Source organism: Salvelinus fontinalis, chromosome 24 (assembly GCF_029448725.1).
Source record: "Salvelinus fontinalis isolate EN_2023a chromosome 24, ASM2944872v1, whole genome shotgun sequence".
Classification (NCBI taxonomy): domain Eukaryota; kingdom Metazoa; phylum Chordata; class Actinopteri; order Salmoniformes; family Salmonidae; genus Salvelinus; species Salvelinus fontinalis.
In genome coordinates this window covers 26,485,364-26,511,776 of record NC_074688.1, presented here as the reverse complement: position 1 = coordinate 26,511,776, position 26,413 = coordinate 26,485,364, and the positions used below count along the sequence as shown (strand labels likewise).

The 26,413-nt window shown below is 43.9% G+C and overlaps 2 protein-coding genes across 5 annotated transcripts in view; one reads left to right on the top strand and one right to left on the bottom strand.

The window, feature by feature from the left end:
- LOC129822573 (max-binding protein MNT-like) overlaps window positions 1-4,008 on the top strand; it is a 30,122-nt gene extending 26,114 nt beyond the window's left edge. For both annotated transcript variants that reach the window (XM_055880912.1, XM_055880911.1), the window contains one exon: window positions 853-4,008. In XM_055880912.1, the coding sequence (XP_055736887.1) occupies window positions 853-1,616 (764 nt within the window). In that variant the 3' untranslated portion in view covers window positions 1,617-4,008. The remainder of the gene's footprint in view (window positions 1-852) is intronic.
- Window positions 4,009-4,538: 530 nt separating this feature from the next.
- Window positions 4,539-26,413, bottom strand: part of LOC129822589 (septin-4-like) — a 67,080-nt gene continuing 45,205 nt past the window's right edge. For all 3 annotated transcript variants that reach the window (XM_055880937.1, XM_055880935.1, XM_055880936.1), the window contains exons 2-10: window positions 15,476-15,659; window positions 15,260-15,383; window positions 14,895-15,029; window positions 14,042-14,159; window positions 13,381-13,482; window positions 11,778-11,874; window positions 10,678-10,840; window positions 8,825-8,924; window positions 4,539-6,592 (exon numbers count right to left, since the gene is read on the bottom strand). In XM_055880937.1, the coding sequence (XP_055736912.1) occupies window positions 6,524-6,592; window positions 8,825-8,924; window positions 10,678-10,840; window positions 11,778-11,874; window positions 13,381-13,482; window positions 14,042-14,159; window positions 14,895-15,029; window positions 15,260-15,383; window positions 15,476-15,572 (1,005 nt within the window). In that variant the 5' untranslated portion in view covers window positions 15,573-15,659 and the 3' untranslated portion in view covers window positions 4,539-6,523. The remainder of the gene's footprint in view (window positions 6,593-8,824; window positions 8,925-10,677; window positions 10,841-11,777; window positions 11,875-13,380; window positions 13,483-14,041; window positions 14,160-14,894; window positions 15,030-15,259; window positions 15,384-15,475; window positions 15,660-26,413) is intronic.

Genomic DNA, 26,413 nt, shown 5'->3' with positions numbered 1-26,413 from the left:
GCAGGCTCATCCTGACATGACCCTCCAGCATGACAATGCCACCACGCATAGAACGAGCAGTATGGCTGATTTCCTGCAAGACAGGAATGTCGGTGTTCTGCCATGGCCAGCAAAGAGCCCGGATCTCATTCCCATTGAGCACGTCTGGGACCTGTTGGATCCGAGGGTGACGACTAGGGCCGTTCCCCCCCCAGAAATGTCTGGGAACTTGCAGGTGCCTTGGTGGGGTAACATCTCACAACAAGAACTGGCAAATGTGGTGCAGTCCATGAGGAGGAGATGCACTGAAGTACTTAATGCAGCTGGTGGCCACACCAGATACTGACTGTTACTTTTGATTTTGACCCCCCCCCTTTGTTCAGGGACACATTATTCCATTTCTGTTAGTCACATGTCTGTGGAACTTGTTCAGTTTGTCTGAATCTTATGTTCATACAAAATGTGTAAATATAAGTTTGCTTAAAATAAACTCAGTTGACAGTGAGAGGATGTTTCTTTTTTTGCTGAGTTTTCATATTTGTACTTAAACTTCTTCAAAAGTGACTATACCTCAGCAATTTATTTTAAAAAATGACCAGAAAGGTGAGATTTGAACCTTTCTTGGAGTATGCAGCATTACAGTTCTATACATTATAAAATGTTGTACCATTTGAGGTTCTTGACAATTGCAATTAATTACTTGGAAAAAGTCCCTGAAAGTCCTTGAGTTTGACTTGCCAGTCAGTCTCTGTATAAACCGCACTAGTATAAACTGCACTAGTTCCTACACAGTGTTTTAAGAATGTACAAAGCGGTCATATCTGTGACGTTATCAAGCGTAAAGTTAATGTGTTCTTTCTGTCTGTCACACAGAGGGTGAAGACATCATGGATGACGATATGGATGAGGAGAATGTTCCGACAGCCTTACCCACCGTGCCTCAACAAGCCATGCAACCCGAGTTGTACAAGACTGTGACCCCCACTCCCATAACCCCCACCACCTCCATCCTCACCCAACACCTCTCCAGCCAACACAAGGCCCAAACGTACCCCCACCCGCTGTCACCCCTGGCTGTCTCGGCTACATTCTCCACCCCAGCATCCAACATCACCACCACCCCTATCCAGGCCATCCTATCGTCTCACACACGCATCGTAAACTCCCCTAGCGCCCACGCTCATACTCACATGGTAAAGGCCCCCAGCCTCCAGCCCACGGTCATTGCCCATGCCTCGGCTTCCCACGCCTCTGTCATCCAGGCTGTCAACCACGTCATCCAGGCTTCATCTGGAGGAGCCAAGCACATCACCCATCTAGCTCCCTCCTCAGCCCCAGGGCACCACCACCAGCCCATCGGAGACATCCCCATCCACCCTGTTACCCACCTGGGCCAGCACCATCTACCCACCATCTACCCCCAGTCCGTTGCTGTCACCCAGTCAGCCATGGTGGGCCACATCACCCATACTCTCGCTCAGGTCAATGGTACTGCCCCCAACCAGGGCACAACCACCATCATGGGAAAGCAGGCGGCAGTTGGTGCCCAGGTGGTGACACATCACCAACAGCTGCTGAACCCTGTAACTATGGTGACCATGCCTTCATTCCCCGTTAGCACTCTGAAGCTAGCCTGATCTCTGAACCAGGCCAGAGCAATCCTGAAGCTAGCCTGAGAACCAAGCTAAATGAACAGGCCACACCCACCCTGAGGTGGCCAGAGTCAGGCTGAAGTCGGAGACAGACCTCCAGATCTGGAGACCATCGGCCTCAGAGCAGACCAGTCGGACAGGAACCAGCCCAGACTCAGAGCCCCGGGCAACTGAAGCAGGCTCAGAGTGAGGCAGGCACCAGGACTACTGTACTGACAAACAAATGTAAAAGTCTTCATACTGGACGCAAGTCCTCATATTCACTGATGATTCACAAACTGCATTATTAACTAACCTGATGCATTACAGCTGTCAATAAGAAGTAACTCAGAACATTCCAAGAAGAAACTATAAAAATGTAATTAAAAATATATATATCTTTATAATGGTTATGAGAGGTGAAAGACAGCCAATGTTGTTGTTGGGCTGAGTATGATGTCCAGGAGGGTAATGTTGATGGAATGTGATATTGTATAGGATGCAGTGTAGAAAATCACATGGAGACATTCTCTGTCTGGCCTCCTCCGTGTTCAGATCTACAGAAGCAAAACAGTAGCTAATAGTGAGAGAAGGACGTCATCCAATGTCGAAGGCAGTCAGACCTGCATATTTTCATTCAAGACCGGTTTTTATATTTCTGGTACAGGGTCATGTATTCCACAGCCAAGAGTATTTACAAACCACACTACTAATGACTGTGGTGGTGCCACTATTTGCTATTATGAAAGCACCAAGGTTTTAGATTTAACTGAAGTCTACCACTGCTATCAGAGGCCAGGGCCTGTATTCACAAATCACCTGAATAGTTGTGCTGATCTAGGATCTGCCCGTATAAATTTTATTAATTCTGATTTTAGTCTAAACTGATACTAAATAAGCACTCCTACTCTGAGACACTTTGTGGATACGGGCCTTGATGTGACCAGAAGGCTAAGCATCCAATTTCAGACCGCTGAATTGGGGTCAGAGAGACTGGCTCTCTGGCTGTGTGATTGGTAGGTGTTGGCACGTCAGCGTCAGCATGGGATCAGTGTGTGTGTGTGTGTGTGTGTGTGTGTGTGTGCTAACAACTAAGCGCCATAAAGGAGCACATTGAGGACATGATTGCTGGGACCTCCCCTTCCCACTACCCAGGCACATGGCTGTGACGTGAAACCTAAAACACGGCCTGGCCGTTCTTCTCCCACTGCAGCGCTGTCATATTACTGCATGTACCACAGGCTTCCCCTGCTGGTGGTAAACCACAACTGCATGTAAAATGAGATTGATTGAATGGTCATTGAGTGTACTAGTTTGTAATAACATATATTCAGTGTGTGTGTCCCAGGCAGGAATCAAACCCAAATGCTGGCATTACCAGTTCCACCATGCACATCTGAACCAGGTGATGTAAAGTATAACTGTGAGGACTTTTTACAAACCTGAACAACCACTCAGTTTAGCACAGGAGTAAAACTACAATACTCAAGTGGCTACATATTACCACGATTTAATATATATTTTTTACTAATGGCAGAGCAGGAGCCATAGCAGGCACAATCACTGTAAATTGTTCCTGTAGTATCTATGTATGTGTAATAAAGTAGCTATATAGTGAGGCATATCTTGTTTGTGTTGCAGCAGTGATCTTAACTAAGGCCTTCGGCAGTGTCATCGTAGAGCATTGAAGTGAATGTGGCAGTTTGGGGTTAAACGGCATGGTCGGGCAGTCACCTAGGCCATTTTATCCTCTTTCCACCACCCATATGAATTATCTGGTATATCAACTCTTATCTAGATTCTCATGTTAGCCGTCCACTGCACTATTACACGACCTGTGTAGCTGAGATTCAACTTTTAACTTCTAGCACTTTGATATGCTACTTAATAACCCCAATTAAAGCAAAACTGGTTTACAACTGTACATAGCACTCGCAAAAACAGCACGTGACTGTGTCCCTCTTCACTTAATCTGAATGTTTTTGTGTGTGTGTCTGTCTTTGGAAGAATGGACATGGTAGTCATAACATTAAAAAATATATATTTGATCAATCTTTGTGTGGAATGGAACAGTATGTATGTATGTACACATTCAATAATGGATTTAGTGTATTTTAAAGATTTGCCTGTTTTTGCATGTAGATTGGTGATTTTGGTTCATATGTAGATTTTTATGCCAGCTGTTTTCTGAGACCATGTACAGTACTGTATACCGCGGGAGAGCTTTCAGAGCTCTTTCCACAACGTTTGTGTTTTCCCTATGGAGAAAGTGGAAGTTCTATATTGCCTGTACATTTTGGGCTGCGTTTAGATCTAATTGTCCATTATGTAAAAAGAGAATTTAAATGCATAAGTGGAAAATTCTTAAGATAGTTAATAAATCTTATTACATTTATAACTTCTTGCTTTGGTCAATTTATTTGATCTACATTTTTAGGGTGTGTGTAGGCTCACTTAGCAACACCCTATCGCAATACAAAGTATGACTAGTAGAACATGGCTAGTATGGAGAGCCAAGATGTTACTTCCTTTATTATTGTATTACAATTCATTGCATCCTTTCTCTTCCTCAATGACTTTATAAAGTGCTGGATTCAATCCGAGTGAGCTTTGTCCACAATGCACTTTTTCAGAGCCCACATTCACGGTAAACACTGCATATGTCGGCTCAATGGGAAAATGCCTTTATTGGAGCGTTGCCAATCTGCGCTCAGATTGAATCCTGGCCATAGTTATTTATTACATAAATATATTCAGAAAAAGTAGTATGACAACATTCTTATAAAAACAAAATCTTATTTCCTACTTTTGTTCTAGTGTGATTTTGGACTGGGTCTGTAGGTGAATCTCTAAGCTTTTGATGGATGAGGATAGAACAGGTAAATTGAACAAATATAAATCAGGGTCCAATGTTGCTTACAAAGAGAATGTGAAATAAAAATATTTTATTCTGATTATTTCAATACATTTCTGGCACTCATGATACTAATAATCCAAACAAATGTATATTTTTATGTCTCATGACTTGTTCCTTGTGAATGAACTGACATTTGCACCTGAGGAAAATAAATACATATGCACAACTATTCATCTTCATGAAAAGAAAATGTGTTTAAAGTCAAAATTCTTGGGGGGAAACATGGGAGTGGAAAATACCTAAATGATAAGTAATTACAATTTCTCTTGCGTTGAGTGCATAATATATCTACTATAATAAAATCATCCACTCATACATATCTACTTAATGTACTTCAAAATAGTGGGTGCATACTTACTGTCCACAAACAATCAAGAAAAATATCACACATCAAGAAAAATATCACCCATGAATGAAGGCCTGCTACATCAGACACCTCTATATCAGACACTATACACACAAACAAACAGGCACCTTACTGAAGTGACCCTGTCATTCTCTAGCCCCCTGACCTCTGGCAGAATAAGGGCCTTGTCCTGTCTGCTTGGTCCCCAGGCCAGCATCTCTTGGCTGGCACATAGCTAGCTCAAGGCTTCTGTTTTCTCCTCTTGGGTCATGTTCAGTTAATGCTGGAACTTGTCAATTTGAGCCAGGATTTAGTCAGATCTCAGGTTTTGCACTGCGGCTTTTAAAAAGGCAATGTTCTCTGCGTTCGCAGAGATCACATCACGTAAACGCTGCATATGTCAGCTTAATCTGAAATTGCCTTTAAAAGTCGCAGTGCCTATAATCGGATTGTATCCCAGTCTAAGAACACACATTTTCATTTTCGCTGCAAAACGTTTTACTACGACCTGAGGACGACCCTGTAGAGCTGCAAGTCAACAATATTCCAGAAAACTCTCAAACTATCATTACAGATATCAGAACTGTAAGTAGTGGGTGTCCTTTTTCAGTAAAATACAAGAATGAACAACCCATGGTTGAGCATGCTGGAATTGGGAGAGTGAAGGACATTAGTTAGCCCTATTAACACACATTTGTCAAAAAAACACCCAACAGTACTTCAGTAACATTTGTTGAAATTAAAAATAAAAATTGTGAAAAAATGACTCATTCCACGACAAGGAATTTCTCGCTGTTCTGTGTAGCAATGCAAATAAAAGCAATAGCAAGTGATAGATGCAATCCCGTAACAAAAACATTTACAAATGTAACATTGTAGAAAAAAAAGTATCACATATGATCTGTATGACCATCTATAGTATTGACCTTTAAAAAAAATGCTCTTGGGGAAAAAATTGTGCATGACAAAAAAAAAATATTTGGCAGGCCAACCTCCTTCACAACAGACCTCGTCAAACCTTAACCTTGTTGGTTAAGACCACACAACTACATTTGTTATGAGATAAACTTTCAAACACCTAGCAGAGGGACAGGACAACACATTCCCTACAGTCTACCCCTTAACCAATGTCAGGGTTAGAGTTCACTAAGGAGAAACATCAATGAACATTGAAGTGTTAGCAATGAACTGGAAGGCAAAACGTTCTCATGAGAAGACCACAGGTAAACTATGAGTGGAAAGAGGGCAGGCAGGACCCGGCCGTAACCCTTTAAGGACAAGCAGGTGGTTAGGTCGGTGCTGTCCGGCCCGGTGTTGCGCTCAAGCAATGGCACTCGACAGGAGTGCCCGTGGTTACTGTTAGAGTTTCCACAACAGGTGTGGAGACACAGGACTTCCATGTTGTTGGAAGAGAAGGCAAATTCTCTCCATGCCACCTACTGTCTGTGAATACCTCATGCCTGGTCATGGATCAGTCTCTGATAGTGAGGGTTATTGACTAAATGAGGAGTGGTGGCTGTCGGGGTTGGATGAGCTGGAGTAGACAATGTTTGTGGACTAGAGTAGAGTGGTACTAGGGGTGCCCACCCTAGTAGTGGAAAGAGGGGGGCTGCATTTACAGAGGGACAGGGGTTCTAGTAGTAGCCTGGGTTAATAAGCCTCCTTCTGCGTGTGCATCTGTTCCTGGATCTTTGTGAGCATCTCTTGCATTCGCCGCAACTGTGGAGAAAAGAGACAAGAGGCCGCTGTCAGTCAAACACCTGGGACATGAAGCAAAACACAAAAACACAGAATGAAGTAGGGACTGGGGAGATGCTCACAGGCTTTAGGAACTCTCATCCCAATAACCAAGCGCTATCCAATCATAACAAAGCCAGCTATGTGACAACAGATAAATAGGATTCCCCATACCAGCCTACTCTCACCAGACTATCAGATTATTAAGTCATATTGATGGATTCCTATAATGCTAAACACTACTTCTGCATTTGCAGAGATCTGACACAGATCTGATTGTCTCAGAACACTACAAATGCGGAAGTAGTGTTGTCTACATTTCATGACTGCAATGTAGGTGGCATGGAAGGCAACCATTACTTCCACATGACTGCACCAATAACCAAGCCCTATCCAAATCACAACTAAGCCAGCAGTGCTGACAGACAACCGATCGATACCATTTTCCACCCCAGTCTATTCTGTCTTTAGACCATGTGACCTGATGATGATGATGGATGCGTGTGTGTTCAGTCATGTATACAGTTGTAGTCTAATGAGTGAAAGACAGGCTGAAGGTGGCCTGGAACATGACCATTACTTCTACATCACTGCCCCAATGACCAAGCCATATCCAATTGCCACCCCATTCTACTCTGTCTGGAGACCATGTGACTGAGGCTGGTGACTGTGTGTGTGTTCAGTCAGGTATACACATTCATTTCTGTAATTACTACACACAGAGCCTGATAATTCAATACTGTGATATGAAGTATAAGTTTGAAAGATATGGCACTTTCAGAAACACTATTATTTTCCCTTCATAGCATTCCCCCAATCCCACACACATATCAAAATAGGATGAAATTAAGGTGACAGTTTTGTGTTTCCAACGTTTTAATAATGGGAAGGGTTACATACCAAAAATGAGGAAATAGCAGAAAAGAATGTATTATGTTTTTAATGGCTCATGTCATTCAGGGGGGAACCTAGCTTGAGATGCACAAGCTTAACTTTATTTTTGTGTAAATTATGTATTGATATCAATGGAAGATCTGCACCAAAACTCAAGCTGCACAAGTGGGTTTCAGGGTAGGCTTCAGGCATCAGATTCAAACCTCAGGTTAGGGTATTTTTGCTAAAGTATTGTTAAGTTTCTTTAAAGTTATCAGTTTTTAATCAGAAAATATATACAGTACCCGTCAAAAGTTTGGACACACCTACTCATTCAAGGGTTTTTCTTTATTTTGACTATTTTCTACATTTTAGAATAATAGTGAAGACATCAATACTATGAAATAACACATATGGAATAATGTAGTAACCAAAAAGTATTAAACAAATCAAAATATATGTCATATTTTAGATTCTTCAAAGCAGCCAGCCTTTGCCTTGATGACAGCTTTGCACACTCTTAGCATTCTCTCAACCAGCATCACCTGGAATGCTTTTCCAACAGTCTTGAAGGAGTTCCCACATATGCTAAGCACTTGTTCGCTGCTTTTCCTTCACTCTGCAGTCCAACTCATCCCAAACCATCTCAATTGGGTTAAGGTCAGGTGATTGTGGAGGCCAGGTCATCTGATGCAGCACTACACTCCATATGTGTTATTTCATAGTTTTGATGTCTTCACTATTATTCTACAATGTAGAAAATGTAAAAATAAAAACCCTTGATTGAGTCGGTGTCCAAACTTTTGACTGGTACTGTATATAAATAATATAAATAAATAACTATTTGAAATTGGCACGATGGTGCTTTTGGACAGGGACAGACTCAAACAGGGAGAAGAGAACCACACGAGAGCTTCTTTCCATCTACAATACTACTCTACCCAGGCAGCGCGACCTGGCATATTATATTCTACTGCCAGACCTGGGTTCAAATAGTATTTGAATATAAAACATTATTTGTACCCAGATCTAATCGTCTCTTACAGGTCATGTGCACCTCATGTCTGGGTGCTGTTTTAGGGGTGCTGCTGTAGGGGCCAACTGTCACCCCTGACCCTTTCTCAGACCAGAATCACCACACATGACTGGGGTCTTCAGGGGCACCTGTATGTATTCATGAAATGTATATACAATATGATTGACAGCCTGGAGGACTCAAGAGGCCTCAGGTTCAGGCCCTGGGTCTAGGCCCGGGTCAGAGTGGGGTTCTAGGGGTCGGTCTGAGTGCTCATCGTAACTGTGCTCATGCTCTGGTTCATGCTCTGAGTGTCGTCGTTGTACCTCTTCATCTTTCTCTCGGATCAGCTTCTCCGTCTCGGTGTCTGTGGTACTTGGTATCACAGGGATGGGGAAGTCTGTGCCGCTCTCCCTGGTCAGTTTACTACGGGAGTAGAGTGGAGAAAGACAATATGGTTGACAGCATGTGGGTGTTTATTTTGTTAGAGTTTGTAACTATACAGTACCAGTCAAAAGTTAGAACACCTACTCATTCAAATGTTTTTCTTTATATTATAGAATAATAGTGAAGACAACGAAACTATGAAATAACACATATGGAATCATGTAGTAACCAAACAAAGTGTTAAACAAATCAAAATATATTTCAGATTCTTCAAAGTAGCCACCCTTTACCTTGATGACAGCTTTGCACATTCTTGGCATTCTCTCAAACAGCTTCACCTGGAATGCTTTTCCAACAGTCTTGAAGGAGATCCCACAAATGCTGAGCACTTGTTGGCTGCTTTTCCTTCACTCCGTGGTCAAACTCATTCCAAACCATCTCAATTGGGTTGAGGTCGGGTGATTGTGGAGGCCAGGACATCTGATGCAGCACTCCATCCCTCTCCTTCTTGGTTAAATAGCCCTTACACAGACTGAAGTTGTGTTGAGTTATTGTTCTGTTTAAAAACACCAAGCGCAAACCACATGGGATGGCGTATTGCTGCAGAATGCTGTGGTAGCCATGCTGGTTAAGTGTGCATTGAATTCCAAATAAATCCCAGACCGTGTCACCAGCAAAGCACCCCCACACCTCCTCCTCCATGCTTCACGGTGGGAACCACACATGCGGAGATCATCCGTTCACTTACTCTGCGTCTCACAAAGACACGGCGGTTGGAATCAAAAATCTCAAATTTGTACTCATCAGACCAAAGGACAGATTTCCACCGTTCTAATGTTCATTGCTCGTGTTTCTTGGCCCAAGCGAGTCTCTCCTTCTTATTGGTGTCCTTTAGTAGTGGTTTCTTTGAAGCAATTTGACCATGGCCTGATTCACGGAGTCACCTCTAAACAGTTGATGTTGCGATGGGTCTGTTACTTGAACTCTGTAAAGTAATCTTTTGGGCTGTAATTTCTGAGGCTGGTAACTCTAACGAACTTATCCTCTGCAGCAGAGGTAACTCTGGGTCTTCCTTTCCTGTGGCGGTCCTCATGAAAGTCAGTTTCATCACAGCACTTGATGGTTTTTGCGACTGCACTTGAAGAAACTTTCAAAGTTCTTGAAATTTTCCGCACTTTCTGACCTTCAGGTCTTAAAGTAATCATGGACTGTCATTTATCTTTGCTTATTTGAGCTGTTCTTGCCATAATATAGACTTCGTCTTTTACCAAATAGGGCTATCTTCTCTATACCCCCCTACCTTGTCACAACACAACTGATTGACTGAACCACATTAAGGAGGAAAGAAATTCCACAAATGAACTTTTAACAAGGCACACCAGTTAATTGAAATGCAGGTGACTACCTCATGAAGCTGGTTGAGAGAATGCCAAGAGTTTGCAAAGCTGTCATCAAGGCAAAGGGTGGTTACTTTGAAGAATCTCAAAAATGTAATTTATTTTGATTTGTTTAACACTTTTTTGGTTACTACATGATTCCATATGTGATATTTCATAGTTTTGATGTCTTCACTATTATTCTACAATGTAGAAAATAGTAAAAATAAAGAAAACCCTGGAATGAGTAGGTGTCCAAACCTTTGACTGGTACTGTATGTTAAGTGTGAATTGTAGTTGAGCTACATTATGTTTGTATATGAGTAACAATACATGCAGTATTAAGATACCTGATCCAATCTATAAACAACACGAGCGACAGTGAGTGAGATACTGGTCTGTGTGTGTGTCCATACTTGCGGTTGCGTTCCTTCACCACCATGCGGGTCATGTTCTGGATGCAGTGAGCCCTGTAGTTCTCATAGTGGGTCTCCCGTGTCACATCCTTCAGGTCCTGCATGTGTGTCCTCACCAACATGTTCCTCAGCTTCACAAAGTCACAGTGTGCCGAGTTCTCCACTGTCAAAAGTAACAGAGTGTGTGTTATGTTAGGACAGTGTTTCCCTAATCCTTTCATGGCCACAACCCGGATTCAACCCCAACCTCAACCCTAACCCTAGCTTCATGGCCACATCCCGGTTCAACCCCAACCTCAACCCTAACCCTAGCTTCATGGCCACATCCCGGTTCAACCCCAACCTCAACCCTAGCTTCATGGCCACATCCCGGTTCAACCCCAACCCTAACCCTAGCTTCATGGCCACATCCCGGTTCAACCCCAACCTCAACCCTAACCCTAGCTTCATGGCCACATCCCGGTTCAACCCCAAGCCTAACCCTCAACCACAACTTCAACTTTAGCTTCACGTCCACATCCAGGTTCACCCCTAAGCCCCAACCTTAGCCTCAACCCTAGCTTCATGTCCACATCCGAGTTCAACCCTAACCTCAACTATAACCCTAGCTTCATGTCCACATCCCAGTTCAACCCTAACCTCAACTATAACCCTAGCTTCATGTCCACATCCCAGTTCAACCCTAACCTTAACTATAACCCTAGCTTCATGTCCACATCCCAGTTCAACCCTAACCTCAACTATAACCCTAGCTTCATGTCCACATCCCAGTTCAACCCTAACCTCAACTTTAACCCTAGCTTCATGTCCACATCCCAGTACAACCCTAACACTAGCTCCAGCCTCAACCCTAACACTAGCTCCAGCCTCAACCCTAACACTAGCTCCAGCCTCAACCCTAACACTAGCTCCAGCCTCAACCCTAACACTAGCTCCAGCCTCAACCCTAACACTAGCTCCAGCCTCAACCCTAACACTAGCTCCAGCCTCAACCCTAACACTAGCTCCAGCCTCAACCCTAACACTAGCTCCAGCCTCAACCCTAACATATTAAGACCCCCACACACAAGAGCTACATAATAATGGTGTAACAGGGTTACCTTCCACGATGCCCCAGGGGTAGAGACGACCCCGGACCCTCTTCCCTTTGGCCTCCACCACAGTGTTGCTGCCGATCACCGCAAACGGTATACTGTCCTGGAGGAGGGAGACAGGGGTAGGGAGAGAGAGCAAGAGAGGTGAATATGAATGACGTGAATAAAGTACAAAGTGGGGGGAATATATCTGTGGTTACGATGAGGTAACGCAGAAAGTGGAAAATGCTGCAAAGCAGATCTACCCATTTCTCCATCTCTGTCTCTCTCTCTCAAATCAAATGTTATTTGTCACATGCGCCAAATACAACAGGTATTATACGACCTTACAGTGAAATGCTTACTTACAAGCCCTTAACTAACAATGCAGTTTTAAGAAAAATACAAATTAAAAAAAATAAAAGTAACAAATAATTAAAGAGTAGCAATAAAATGAGAATAGCGATATACAGGGGATACCGGTACAGAGTCAATGTGTGGGGGCACCGGTTAGTCGAGGTAATATGTACATGTAGATAACAAACAGAGTGTAGCAACAGTGTAAAAGTGTGGTGGGGGGGGGGGGGGGGCAATGCAAATAGTCTGGGTAGCCATTTGATTAGATGTTCAGGAGTCTTATGGCTTGGGGGTAGATGCTGTTTATAAGCCTCTTGGACCTAGACTTGGCGCTCCGGTACCGCTTGCGTGTGGTAGCAGAGAGAACAGTCTATGAGTAGGGTGGCTGGAGTCTTTGACCATTTTTGGGTCTTTGACAATGTTTGGGCCTTCCTCTGACAGCAACTGGTATAGAGGTCCTGGATGGCAGGAAGCTTGGCCCTGGTGATGTACTGGGCCGTACGCAATACCCTCTGTAATGACTTGCGGTCGGAGGCCGAGCAGTTGCAATACCAGGCAGTGATGCAACCAGTCAGGATGCTCTCAATGGTGCAGCTGTAGAACCTTTTGAGGATCTGAGGACCCATGCCAAATCTTTTCAGTCTCCTGAGGGGGAAAAGGTTTTGTCGTGCCCTCTTCACGACTGTCTTGGTGTGCTTGGACCATGTTAGTTTGTTGGTGATGTGGACACCAAGGAACTTGAAGCGCTCAACCTGCTCCACTACAGACCCGTTGATGAGAATGGTAGCGTTCTCTGTCCTCTTTTTCCTGTAGTCCACAATCATCTCCATTGTCTTGATCACGTTGAGGGAGAGGTTGTTGTGCTGTCAGTGATCAGGCCTACTACTGTTGTGTCATCGGCAAACTTAACGATGGTGTTGGAGTCTACTTAGAAATGGACATAGCACACTGTCAGGGCACATGAGGTCACAGACACGGCTCTATGAGGGGGAGAGACTGAGACACCATTTATCTACCAAAACGCCATTCAGGCCTGGTCTGGATGCACAGCCACAGCCCGCCCTCTAGTGCACATACATCAACAGAATTCACAAAGAGATAACTATTCAAGGCTGTGTGCTCAATAATAACATGGGTATGGACATCATCTCTAATCTAGGTTTCCTATCCCAGCATTTCTGTATTGCAGACAAGTTGCTTATGATGACCAGTGTCCTTTATGTTGTCATACTTCCTCAACTAGTGATGTGAGGTTTGGATAAATATGGTTCACCTTGAGCTCCTGATCCTGCTGTTTGAAGTCCTCATCCTCATCAGAGTCACAGTCTGGGAACTGGTAGATCTTAATCCCATACTGCTGGATCTCCTCTCGGATCTACAGGAAGATGGAGGGAGGGACAGAGAGAAGCAGATGGAACGAGGGAGGGAGGGACAGAGAGAAGAAGATGGAGGGAGGGACAGAGAGAAGCAGATGGAACGAGGGAGGGAGGGACAGAGAGAAGAAGATGGAGGGAGGGACAGGGAGAAGAAGATGTAGGGAGTGACAGAGAGAAGAAGATGGAGGGAGGGACAGAGAGAAGAAGATGGAGGGAGGGACAGAGAGAAGCAGATGGAACAAGGGAGAGAGGGACAGAAAGAAGAAGATGGAGGGAGGGACAGGGAGAAGAAGATGGGGGGAGGGACAGAGAGAAGAAGATGGGGGGAGAGACAGAGAGAAGAAGATGGGGGGAGGGACAGAGAGAAGAGGAGAACAATAAACTACTGTTTGGAATCCTGTGATTGAGGATGGAGCAAAAACAAATCCATCAAAACAGTCACCTGGAAATCAAAATGTTTTTAGAAACCAATGAACCCTGTCAATTTCTTATTTGTACACACCCATGGTATTCAGACAAGCAGACACAGATAGAAAAGCGAGTTAGAGAGTGGCTTGCCTTGAATTTCTTTTTCTTGACCTCGGTGGGTGTGAGTGTGTCTGCCTTGGCCAGGATGGGCACAATGTTGACCTTCTCATGAAGGGCCTTCATAAACTCCACATCCAGAGGCCTCAGACTAAGACAGATACAAGACAACAAGATATGACATATATTTTTAGTAATTTAGCAGACTAAATGACCAGAGCAACTTACAATTAGGGACAAGTCAACACTGAAAAACAACCAAAACACACTGTACATGTGGAAACATGGACATAGACAACACTGACAAAACTTGGATATGGTTAAGAGCTAAAGGGATAATTACGGTAATCCAAATGAAGGTAATCCTCATTAACCCATATTTTCAAGGATAGTAGTAGTATCCAATAGTGGTCAGCAGAGGGCGCTATCTCCTTATTACAGGTTTGCAGCAGTGCTTCAATGCTACTGATGGTGCAACATACACACCGGTGTGAAACAGACCGTAAACGCAGACAAAAGTACACACTGTACACACATATCAGCATTTACCCCAAAGATTGGAGAGAAAGTTAATGTATTGTAGCATCTGCCCTCAAAATGGATAGAACGTTGAACGTTTAGCACTGCAGATTTCCCTGGAGGCAGCAAAGCAAGGGTGGTTCTAGATTCCAGGAAAACCCAATGCATTTAGAACGCATGGGACATGGTGCAAACCAACATGGTGCATAGTGGAAACCATATCAGTGGTAGTGAAGGAAGAAAGGTAGAAGGTGAAAGGAAACTAATCTAAGAGTATTGAGACACAGCCAATATGTTTATCTCAACAGAAGAAAGGACTCCATTTAAAGAGTATTGAGACAGAGACGACATGTCGTAGCTGATGTACCCGTGTCCAAAGGGAGAGATGAAGTAGAGGCAGCAGTGGACTCTGTTATCCTGGATGTTCTTCCTGTTCAGTCCACTCTCGTCCCTGAAGTACTGCTCAAACTGCTGGTCGATGTAGTCCGCCACTGACTTCCAGCTAGGGCGGTGGGGGAGACACAGAGACACACCAGCACTGAGGCAATACTGCAGAGACAGCCACCCTACAACCACTAACCATACCAACCCTAACCTACTGACTTCACGCTAGGGCGATGGGAGAGACAGAGACATCAGTCATTTTCCTACTATATACTGAGCTATACTGCAACTGTACCTCAAACTGACATCAAAGAAGAGTCCTATGGAGGAAGGATGTTTGACATATACCATTCAGTGTTATTGACAGCGTCTCCAAAGCCAGGGGTGTCTACGATGGTGAGCTTCAGCTTGACGCCCTTCTCCTCAATGTCCACTGTGTGTTTAGTGATCTCCACTGTCTGAGTGATCCGCTCTGGAGTTAAAACACACATTTCCTCAGCAGCTGGCCATTTATATCATGCATTCATTTATTCAGAAGATGAGACACCAAAATGGCCGCCTCACCCTCAGCGTTGAGTAGCTTCCTGTCCTTGTAGAGGTCTGTGAGGAAGAGGCTGTTGACCAGGGTGGACTTGCCCAGACCAGACTCTCCTGCTACCATCAGGGTGAAGTCAAAGCCCTTCTTGACAGACTTACGGTGCACCTGGTTTGGCAGTGTGGCAAATCCCACGTATTCCTTGTCTTGGTCCTAAGAAAGCAGGAGAGACAAAAAAAAACCATTTTAAACAATCTGCTAAATTCTGGTGGCGGCACATTGCGAGTTACAGGAATCTTTCCAAATAAAAAGGTAACACCTACCACACATAAATACATGTCTTTCAAACTTAAAGCCATTTCACCAGATGTAGGGTATTGAATGAAGCCATTGTCAACATCAGAACACACTACTGTCTTTGACCAACATCAATTTCAAAGCGAAAGCCACAAACTGAGTCATCGGTCAGACACAATCAAATTTCCCAAGTAAACATCACTGGAAATGGCCTGAACCTGATGCTAGTGCTCCTCTGAGGCTAAAGCACATACTATTTGGACTGGAGAGCTGATAACCCAACCCATGTTGCCCATAGTGTTGCCTCTGGTCTCTACACGGTCCCCCTGGTCTGAAGTTTACCTCTGGAAAGTCGTAGGGATCAAAGCGGCCCCAGGGGCTCTTGGGCCTGGTGGGACTGAGGGGAGACTGCATATCATAGTGATCCATCATCCCACCTCCACCCAGCTGCAGCCTCCCTACGTACTGGTTGTCTGACTGGGCCCTGCCACCTGCCGTGGGGGGGCGCAAAAAGGGTGGGGTTCCAGAGGTGGGTGTCCCGGGGGTGTTCGGGGGGCTGTCGCCACCCTCCGCCTCCCTGTCCCCTGGGTGGGGGTGCTCATGGTCGGGGCTGTGCTCATAGCTGGGAAGAGGCGGGTGGGGGTGTGGATGGCCCCCATTGTGGTGGGGGTCTTGTTGCATAATGTTCTCCAACTCAGAGTCTTCAGAGTCGTCCTTGGAATAGCTTGAGTGCTAAGGGAACGGTGCGGGTGGGTTTTTTCCGGGTGGGTGGGAGAGGTGATGCAGAGAAGAGTGGACGGAGGGGAGTAAAGGTTGACGCAGGAAGGAGGATAATATAGATCGGAAGGAAAACAAGGAGGAAGGTAAAAGGGGCAACATCAGGATCATCAGGAAAGAAGAAAGTACAGAGTGGTTAGAATCACTGAATGTTTTGATGGAGAGAAGGTACGAGAAACAACCTAAGAAATCATTAGTATAAGTGCAAGACAGGCCTAGTTCTCTAGGGGTTAGAGAAGATTTACACTAAGAGACAGTGAGGAAAGAAGATATTGACTGAATGATTCACTAGAGAGACCACCAGAGAAGCTACAAGATTAACAACATAAGAGGGTAAATATTTGTGCTGATGGGAGGAATGCCAATGTCAAATGCCGGGGAAGAAGAGATCCGTGATGTCCGTCAAACTGATAACAAGCACATGGTCCTCCACTAGAGTAGATAACTCGTATCATAATTGTAGTATTCATATTTTAATAGGATCCCCATTAGCTATTGCTGAAGCAGCAGCTACTCTTCCTGGGGTCCACACAAAACATGACATAATACAGAACATTAATAGACGAGCACAGCTCAAGGACAGAACTACATAATTGACCTTCCTGAACTTGTAGGAAATGGGAGGATATGTCTTGTTTAAAGTGCAGTGTCACGACAGCTGGCTGAAAAGATTCTCCCTGCTCAGCAGATTCAGACTTGGTGGCACCCTATTCCCTATGGACCCTGGTCAAAAGTAGTGCACTATATAGGGAATAGGGTTCCATTTGGGACAACACAATTCAATAGAAGGTATGGTATTGTAGCCCCGTGGATGATAAAGAGTGGAGGGAACCGTTTAATGGGTTACATCAGAAGTTCCACCACAGCAGAAGGACAGGAGGCACTGCCAGACTGCACAGATCCTAGAAACATGTCGTGACACCACATCTGGGTGGCATTTGTGTAAGCTTCGCTGTCCACAACCAATTATGGTTTCCATTGATAGAGTAGCGCTAAAGCACATTAACCTCTAAACGATTAATGAACCCTCTTGATTACTAGATGACTACTCAAATGAATTGCTGTAATATATAGTGTGATACAACTTCAAACAGTCACGAAAACACACTTTATTACATCAACAAGGACTCAACCTTGACATCATCTAATGGGTGTCTCTCTCAACATACTGGTAGACAAAGGAAACCTGATAAAAACCTGTTGGTGTTAAACATGTCACCTCAAATGTCATTTACACAATGACTGATCAATTTGTGGCCCCAAGGTGGTGATTAGTAACAGCACTCTCATTTTCAAATCTACCTAAACCTGTCAATCATAATTACATTTTTTCTTCCCTTCTCTGCTTTTTCACAAACCACAAGAGTAAACCATCTACCTTACCTGATGACAATACCTACAATTCATGAGACCAAAGGCAGAGCCCCTGTGTGTAGCTGAACTTGTAAAGGGATATCTCTCCCCGGAGTTCCCAGACTAAAGACTGGTGCTCATGTTACCACAGCTCTCTCTGCCATGCGCCAGCCTGTGTAAAGAATCACCAGCCTGCTCCACTATAAATAATATAGTGGTTTTGAAAGGGCTAGGAGGCTGTTTTAGTTCTAAAGGAACAATAGTAATGAGTGTAAACTGGAGTTATGGTACCATATCTCTGCTCAATAGTGATATTAAGTTTTGAAAGCGGACATAGAGTCATGATGATACATTGCTGTTGTTTCAGGTTTTAGCTCTGTGAACAGACACACAGCCCATTGGGCCTCCTTTCTTTGGATCAATAGTAAAGCACTCTGAACGATTTTGAACAAATATCTGGTTCAAACAGGAACTAGTAAACTAGAAGTAAATTAGTGAGGGGAGGCCGGACAACAGATTTTTACATTGTCAGCTCAGGGATTCGATCTTGCAACCTTTCAGTTACTAGTCCAACGCTCTAACCACTAGGCTACCTGTGAGGAAGGTAATAGGGGCAACATAAGAGCGCAGCAGTATGAAACACCCTGCCACAACAACATCACTGTGTTGTGTATGACACTTAAGAGGGGATAGGGCTTAGGAGGGGGGCGATGGGGATTTCTGGGGACGTCACTGAGAGACCTATACAAATATGTCAAATACTTCAAAGTATTTGAGGTGCACTTGATTGAACTTTTTGGACTATTCCATTTGTTCTATTCATTGTGCCAGTCCAACTAAATCAAGCACAGCAGCTAAAATATTTGGAAAGTACTTGGCATATTTCTTTGACCCATATCTGGTCTGGTCACTGGTACCTGTTCGGTCTGATGGTGGTGGTCCCGGGTGTGGCCAGGGGATGGCGGGGCGGAGTCCTGGTCATCTGATGATGAGTGAGCCTCACGGTCACTGTCCTCCATTGCTACTGGGGGTACAGTGCACTCTGCCATCTCCAACCAGGAGGAACATGTATTTGGAGTGGAGAGGGGCGGGGCAAGGAGCAGGGGCAACAGGGAAGTAAGGATTGGAAAGACCAATCAGAACGAGGCATGGGGAATGGTGATGGAGAGGGTGGAAGGGTAGGTTGGCGTGACAACAGGATAGCGTTGCGTGATAGTTTTGTGTAGAATGGACCAGTACAAAAGTGTTGAAAGAAAAACAAAACACAAATAAATAAATAAATTATGAAAAGATGAAATAAACTTGAATTAAATGAACAACGAGTGTGTAGTGAGACAGACGTCTGGATCCAGCTGTAGTAAATGACATGGCTGTTGGATGCCAGAGTAAGCCACATGGCTGTTGGATGCCAGAGTAAGCCACATGGCTGTTGGATGCCAGAGTAAGCCACATGGCTGTTGGATGCCAGAGTAAGCCACATGGCTGTTGGATGCCAGAGTAAGCCACATGGCTGTTGGATGCCAGAGTAAGCCACATGGCTGTTGGATGCCAGAGTAAGCCACATGGCTGTTGGATGCCAGAGTAAGCCACATGGCTGTTGGATGCCAGAGTAAGCCACATGGCTGTTGGATGCCAGAGTAAGCCACATGGCTGTTGGATGCCAGAGTAAGCAACATGGCTGTTGGATGCCAGAGTAAGCAACATGGCTGTCTGCTGGAGTAGCCCACCGGGTGATTGAGTTTTATTCAGAGTGGTGTGTGGAAAGAATTGTTTCAGCAATGTCCAGAAATAATGTTGGTATGGGCAGGGATCTATTCTGTCTGGCCATTCCACTCCAGCAGTACTTACAGCCTAATGTTGTTTATTTGTCCAGCTGCACTTAGTTTAACTGATTCTGATTTCTTCCCATTCAGGGGGTCTAACAAAGCACTGTTACTGAAGCAGATGAAATTAACTGATCCAGCTGCAGTTGCATCAGGTAGAGTGGAAATGCCTTTACTGAAAATAAAAACTGAAATACACATGCATTCTAACACTCAGAGTTCACAGCAAGGCCTTGCAAGGTTTTCCAAGTCACCCAACAAGGTTTTCCAAGTCACCCAACAAGGTTTTCCAAGTCACCCAACAAGGTTTTCCAAGTCACCCAACAAGGTTTTTCATGTCATCCCAACAAGGTTTTTCATGTCATCCCAACAAGGTTTTTCATGTCATCCCAACAAGGTTTTTCATGTCATCCCAACAAGGTTTTTCATGTCATCCCAACAAGGTTTTAATTACACAGGGATTGGGATTAGGAGCTCAGGGGCAGAGAGGACAGAGAGGAAAGGAAACTAATAGTCTCACAGATTAGAGGACCATTGACCTGTTTTCCTCTGGTCTGCTTTGCTCTGACCAAACCACATGGATCAATGTCCAATCTATTGCCCAACATGGACGACCCACCGCGTGACCCAGTTAACAGCGTCCCAGGTCAATAACAACCAACACCATCAACTCTGGAGCAGAGATGTGTGTGGAATGGTTTTCAGATCAAAAATGTCTAAATCCTTTACTTGCCACACAGTGAGAATGATTGTCAGATTCTGAACACTTCTCTGCTCTACCATTTAAAAACTTAAAAAGGACAAGTCTGATTGATGACATATATCTAAAGATAATGCAGTCTTTGTAATCAATCTTTAAACAATTAAACGACAATCCAAACTTACAAAAAAGTTTACTTTATAAGAAATGAACTAATCCTGGGTGTACTCCAACTAGACTCAATTTTTATGATGTCCTTAACTAAAAAAACTCACCAGACTCAATTTTAAAAAATCATCCTCAGAACAATAACTCACCTGTTCTCCTGCAGTACCTCACCTGTGTTACCCTGTATGAGATGTAACAGCCTTGCTCTCTTGCCTCCTCTCAACCAACTCTTCATGCCCTCACCGGGAAATGGTCTGGAGTGCCCAGCATCCCCTGCCTATATACCCCCTCTGAACCAGGACACTGTGTCCTTCAGCCCTATCGAGCCTGGCTGTCCCACCGCCCTGGGGCTCCTAGTCCTATCAGCCACATAGACATGAAATCCATCCACGGCCCACGCAACCATCACGGTTCACAGGATCAGGCTGTCCAAACCACGCCAATAACACCAACTTCCTAACTTTTGAGGCCACTCATCTCTGGTTACGCTGCCTGAAAAGCCCAGGTGTATCAGTTGGGCTGTCAGGCACTGGAGTGTGTGATTAGCTTTAGTATTAAAGTCTTAGGAGACCGCAGCCACAGCTGAAATGGATTTAAGGGATGATCAAGGAATTTCCCTGTAGATGGATGGAACTCTCCTCTCTTTACCCGCCTGCATGGCTGACTGCCTCGCTTCCAATAAAACACCGTCTCATGAGGTCTTTATTCGACAGTGACATAAAGTGAGAAGAAAAGAGATGGCATATCAAGGGAGGGAGAGAGAAAAAACAGATAGAAACCAATAGTGAGAGGAGAGAGAAAGAGAGAGATAAAGAGGAGGAATCTCAGATTATACTGAATATAAGAGCCTTAACACTGACAGCAAAACAATATTGGTAGTGACGGTCAGGCAGCAGAGTTGGACTGGTGACATCACCAGGGCAGTCAGCCTGGGCAGCACGTCCATCAGGGCTACTTGGCATGCCTGGAACAGAGTACTCTGGAGTGGATTAACCTTGGGATTATTGCCCCCTTTCACCCTCTTGCATTGCTGCAGGATATGAGGATGGAGGGAGGAGAGAGGGCAAACAGGATCACTTATCCTCCTTTCTGTTAATGAACAGCTCAATCTAGAGAGGTAGGGTAGCATCTGTTAATGAACAGCTCAATCTAGAGAGGTAGGGTAGCATCTGTTAATGAACAGCTCAATCTAGAGAGGTAGGGTAGCATCTGTTAATGAACAGCTCAATCTAGAGAGGTAGGGTAGCATCTGTTAATGAACAGCTCAATCTAGAGAGGTAGGGTAGCATCTGTTAATGAACAGCTCAATCTAGAGAGGTAGGGTAGCATCTGTTAATGAACAGCTCAATCTAGAGAGGTAGGGTAGCATCTGTTAATGAACAGCTCAATCTAGAGAGGTAGGGTAGCATCTGTTAATGAACAGCTCAATCTAGAGAGGTAGGGTAGCATCTGTTAATGAACAGCTCAATCTAGAGAGGTAGGGTAGCATCTGTTAATGAACAGCTCAATCTAGAGAGGTAGGGTAGCATCTGTTAATGAACAGCTCAATCTAGAGAGGTAGGGTAGCATCAGTCGCAAATAAAGTTCCAAGTGTTTCGTCACCCACGCATGCTTTTCTTCTGAGCCTTCATCTCCCTTCTCCCGATTCCCTACCCTGTCCCAAGTGTGTACTTGTTCACTTGACTTCATGGGAGACACACATACACTAATGACTTTACAGAGTTATGCATTGAACTGCTGCAACCTCCCAAACATAATACTAGGCCTATTAGTCAACTGGGTTTAGAATTATTCCATCCATTTATCTCATGTACGTACAGTGCTTTGTTGGGAAAATACATTGGACATTTATTTCTCATGAGACTTTCCATTAGATCACTTTGATGTGCTTATCATGGGTTCAACATAATAAGATAACCTCAATTCCTTAAGAAAGAAAGGGAAAGCAGACTACATACAGTAAGAGAGAATCAGGCAAACTGAATTCATCACAACTAACAAGAATAGACAAAGAGGCTGTCATAATGAAAATGATAGTCACGTTGACCAAAATTTGTCTTGGTAAATTAAGTCACATAACTCTACAGTTTACATCATTTAACTTCTTAGTCCATTGCATTTGTTTTGATTTAGTCACACTATTCCTGAGAAAAGGAGAAATCTAAAGCATACAGTCAGAAACAAATGAGGCTATATATCTGAACGCTCTCTTGACGAATACCTGAAACAACCCAGTCAGCCAACAGGGCTACAGCTGAGCATCTGAACTCAACATAGTTCCAGAGGCTGATGCACCAATAAGCTTAGGAAAAAACACTATCGACTATAAAACACCCCACCTATGGTCGAGCTGAGCCAGACCAACACAGAAATCACACCACAGGAAACTAATACAGTGACACCTTTAGTAAGATTAACCTGGTGGTCTCATATGCTGTTCTGAGGAGGTCTGATTACCTGTCACTGCAATGCAGACAGCATTATCAATGCTCTTATTCACCTGAGGCATGCAACTCAAACTACCTAGTCGTGCATTGCCTTCAGAAAGTATTCAGACCCCTTGACTTTTTCAAAATGTTTAGGTTACAGCCTTATTCTAAAATGTATAAGATTGATGTAAAAGAAACTATCTACACACAATACCCAATAATGACAAAGAAAAAAATAGGTTTTTAGAAATGGCTAAAAATAGAAATATCACATTTACATAAGTATTCAGACCATTTACTCAGTACTTTGTTGAAGGACCTTTGGGAGTGATTACAGTCTCAAGTCTTCTTTGGTATGACGCACAAGTTTGGCACACTTGTATTTGGGGAGTTTCTCCCATTGTTCTCTGGAAATCCTCTCAAGCTATGTCAGGTTGGATGGGGAGCGTTGCTGCACGGCTATTTTCAGGTCTCTCCAGAGATGGTTGATCGGTTCAAGTCTGGGCTCTGGCTGGGCCACTCAATGACATTCAGAGACTTGTCCCGAAGCCACTCATGCGTTGTCTTGGCTGTGTGCTTAGGGTCGTTGTCCTGTTGGAAGGTGAACCTTCGCCCCCAGTCGCCCCAGTCTAAAGTCCTGAGCGCTCTGGAGCAGGTTTTCATCAAGGATCTCTCTGTACTTTGCTCCGTTCATCTTTGCCTCGATCCTGAATAGTCTCCCAGTCCCTGCCAATGAAAAACCTCCCCACAGCATGATGCTGCCACCACCATGCTTCACCGTAGGGATGGTGCGAGGTTTCCTCCAGACGTAACACTTGGCATTCAGGCCAAAGAGTTCAATATTGGTTTCATCAGACCAGAGAATCTTGTTTCTCATGGACAGAGTCTTCAGGTGTCTTTTGGCAAACTCCAAGCAGGCTGTCATGTGCCTTTTACTGAGGAGTGGCTTCCGTCTAGCCACTCTACCATAAAGGCCTGATTGGTGGAGTGCTGCAGAGATGGTTGTTTACCCATCTCCACAGAGGAACTCTCCCTGACCAAGGCCCTTCTCCCCGATTGCGCAGTTTGGCTGGGCGGCCAGCTCTAGGAAGAGTCTTGGTTGTTCCAAACTTCTTCCATCTAAGAATGATTGAGGCCACAGTGTTCTTGGGGACCTTCAATGCTGCAGAAATGTTTTGGTACCCTTCCCCGGATATTGTGCCTCGACACAATCCGGTCTCGGGGCTCTATGAACAATTCCTTCGACCTCATGGCTTGGTTTTTGCTCTGACATGCACTGTCAACTGTGGGACCTTATATAGACAGGTGTGTGCCTTTCCAAATCATGTCCAATCAATTGAATATATCACAGGTGGACTCCAATCAAGTTGTAGAAACATCTCAAGGAAGATCAATGGAAACAGGATGCACCTGAGCTAAATTTAGAGTCTCATAGCAAAGGGTCTGAATACTCATAAATAAGGTATTACATTTATTGTATTATTGGCAAAAATTTCTTAAAACCTGTTTTGGCTTTGTCATTATGGGGTATTGTGTGTAGATTGCTGAGGATTTTATTTTATTTATTTTAGAATAAGGCTGTAACGTAACAAAATGTGGAAGTCAAGGGGTCTGAATACTTTCCGAATGCACTGTAAATAGTGCAGTCAATGCATACCAACCAGATGAAACCAGAAAGTTTCTGGTTCAAGTCCAAGGTGGCATACTGCTGCGGTCCAGCCCCTTGAGCAATAACTACGGCACTTAACTGCAAAATACTTCCACAGATGTTGTGGAAAACTCAGCTGCAGTCAGAAACGTGTAGTATGTCAGCTGTTTATGATTTGTATGAAGGTTTGTGATCTTATGATCTTATCTTAAAAGTTTAATTCCACAGATTTTACAGAGCAGTCAGTCCAACACAACAAAAGATTTCTCTGCTCTAAAGAAAATGTCATGGGTAAAAATCTCTACAGTAGAGAATCAGACTTCTCAGCCAGGCAATGTCCTGTCACAATAACTACACGTGACAACAATTGGTGATCTCAAACTTTTCAATCTGTATAGTTCAGGTCATTACGAGTAACAACATGCCATAGTGAAGCCAGCATATAACAATTTCACTCTGGTCCGTGGCGGTGCACATTATGCATTTTACTCCGCACCCACTTTTATGGAAGGTACTCAATACTCTTTAATGAGTTCTTATAAGCTCTTTTGAATGGCATGTTGTGGGTTCCTTCACATGCTTATTGAAGAAGCTAATGTTCACCTTTAGGAGGGGACTTCAATCAACTCACTGTCTGTCTGCCCTCAAAGGGCCCATTGTCAACATACCACCAACTAAGTCCAAAAAAGGGGAAGAAATTATGGGATGTGGGAACAAACTTTTTCCCCTGACTGACGGACTAAAAGGTTGATGGTTGGTTAGACTATATAATACAGTCTCAGAGAAACAATAAAAGGACATGAAACCAAATTGAACATAACAGTAGTTGTGGTTGGCAACAATACCCTGCTTTGTTACTGATGGAGCGAGGTAGAGGGTTTATCTGCCACTGTGTTGAGAGATGAGGAGCAGCATGTAATGTTGCACTCAGGGGACCAGGCGGCTAAGTGCTTTACATAGGACATTATGTGTGTGTGTGTGTGTGTGTGGCAGGTTAACGTTTATTGTCGCAAGTCTTTTCCTGAAAACAGAACTGAGAAATTTCCCTTTAGATAGGCCAGCTCCAAAGTCAAAATTGGCTATATTGTAAAAATGTATAGAAACAAAAATGTGCTTTTTGGTCTTAAAGGTTAGGGTTAGGCATTAGGGTGTGTGTGGTTACGGTTAAGAACAAGATTCATAACAAAAAACGCCAACCTGCGTGTGTGCAGACATGGGAATTGCCATCACAAGCCCGAGAGAGCCATAAAGAAACTGTACAGCATGTTGTTATTGACCTGGTGCGATGAAAACACATTTCTACTGCAGGAAATTCAAAATGTCAGCCTAGTTATTTCTATCTACTAAAACTACAGTATAGTAATTATGGTGTTATCATTCAATGTCCGGTTGTGAAAACAACCTTATTAAGTGGGAGTATAGTCATAGACTGGGCATTTACTTCAGAACATGTTCATTTCCCCTCCTTCTGGAGGTCATGCTTTATTTTACAGTGTCTTAAGTGAAATGAGAGGCTTCAATGCCCCTGTGAAATCCAAACTGTATTTTACTGGGATGTTCTGCAGACTAGACGGGAGATGCCCCATTGGCCACCCAAGTCCTGCGAGTCTGTTGTGACACATTCAAACATACAGTAGACTCAGAACATCTAAATATAATGAATTATTGTTCTGAGGGATTCACCTATAAACACTCATTTTGGAACATAGGCTATTACCCAATCTCATTTATGAGTGAATTCCCTTTATAATGTCTGCACATTGTGGAGTGTT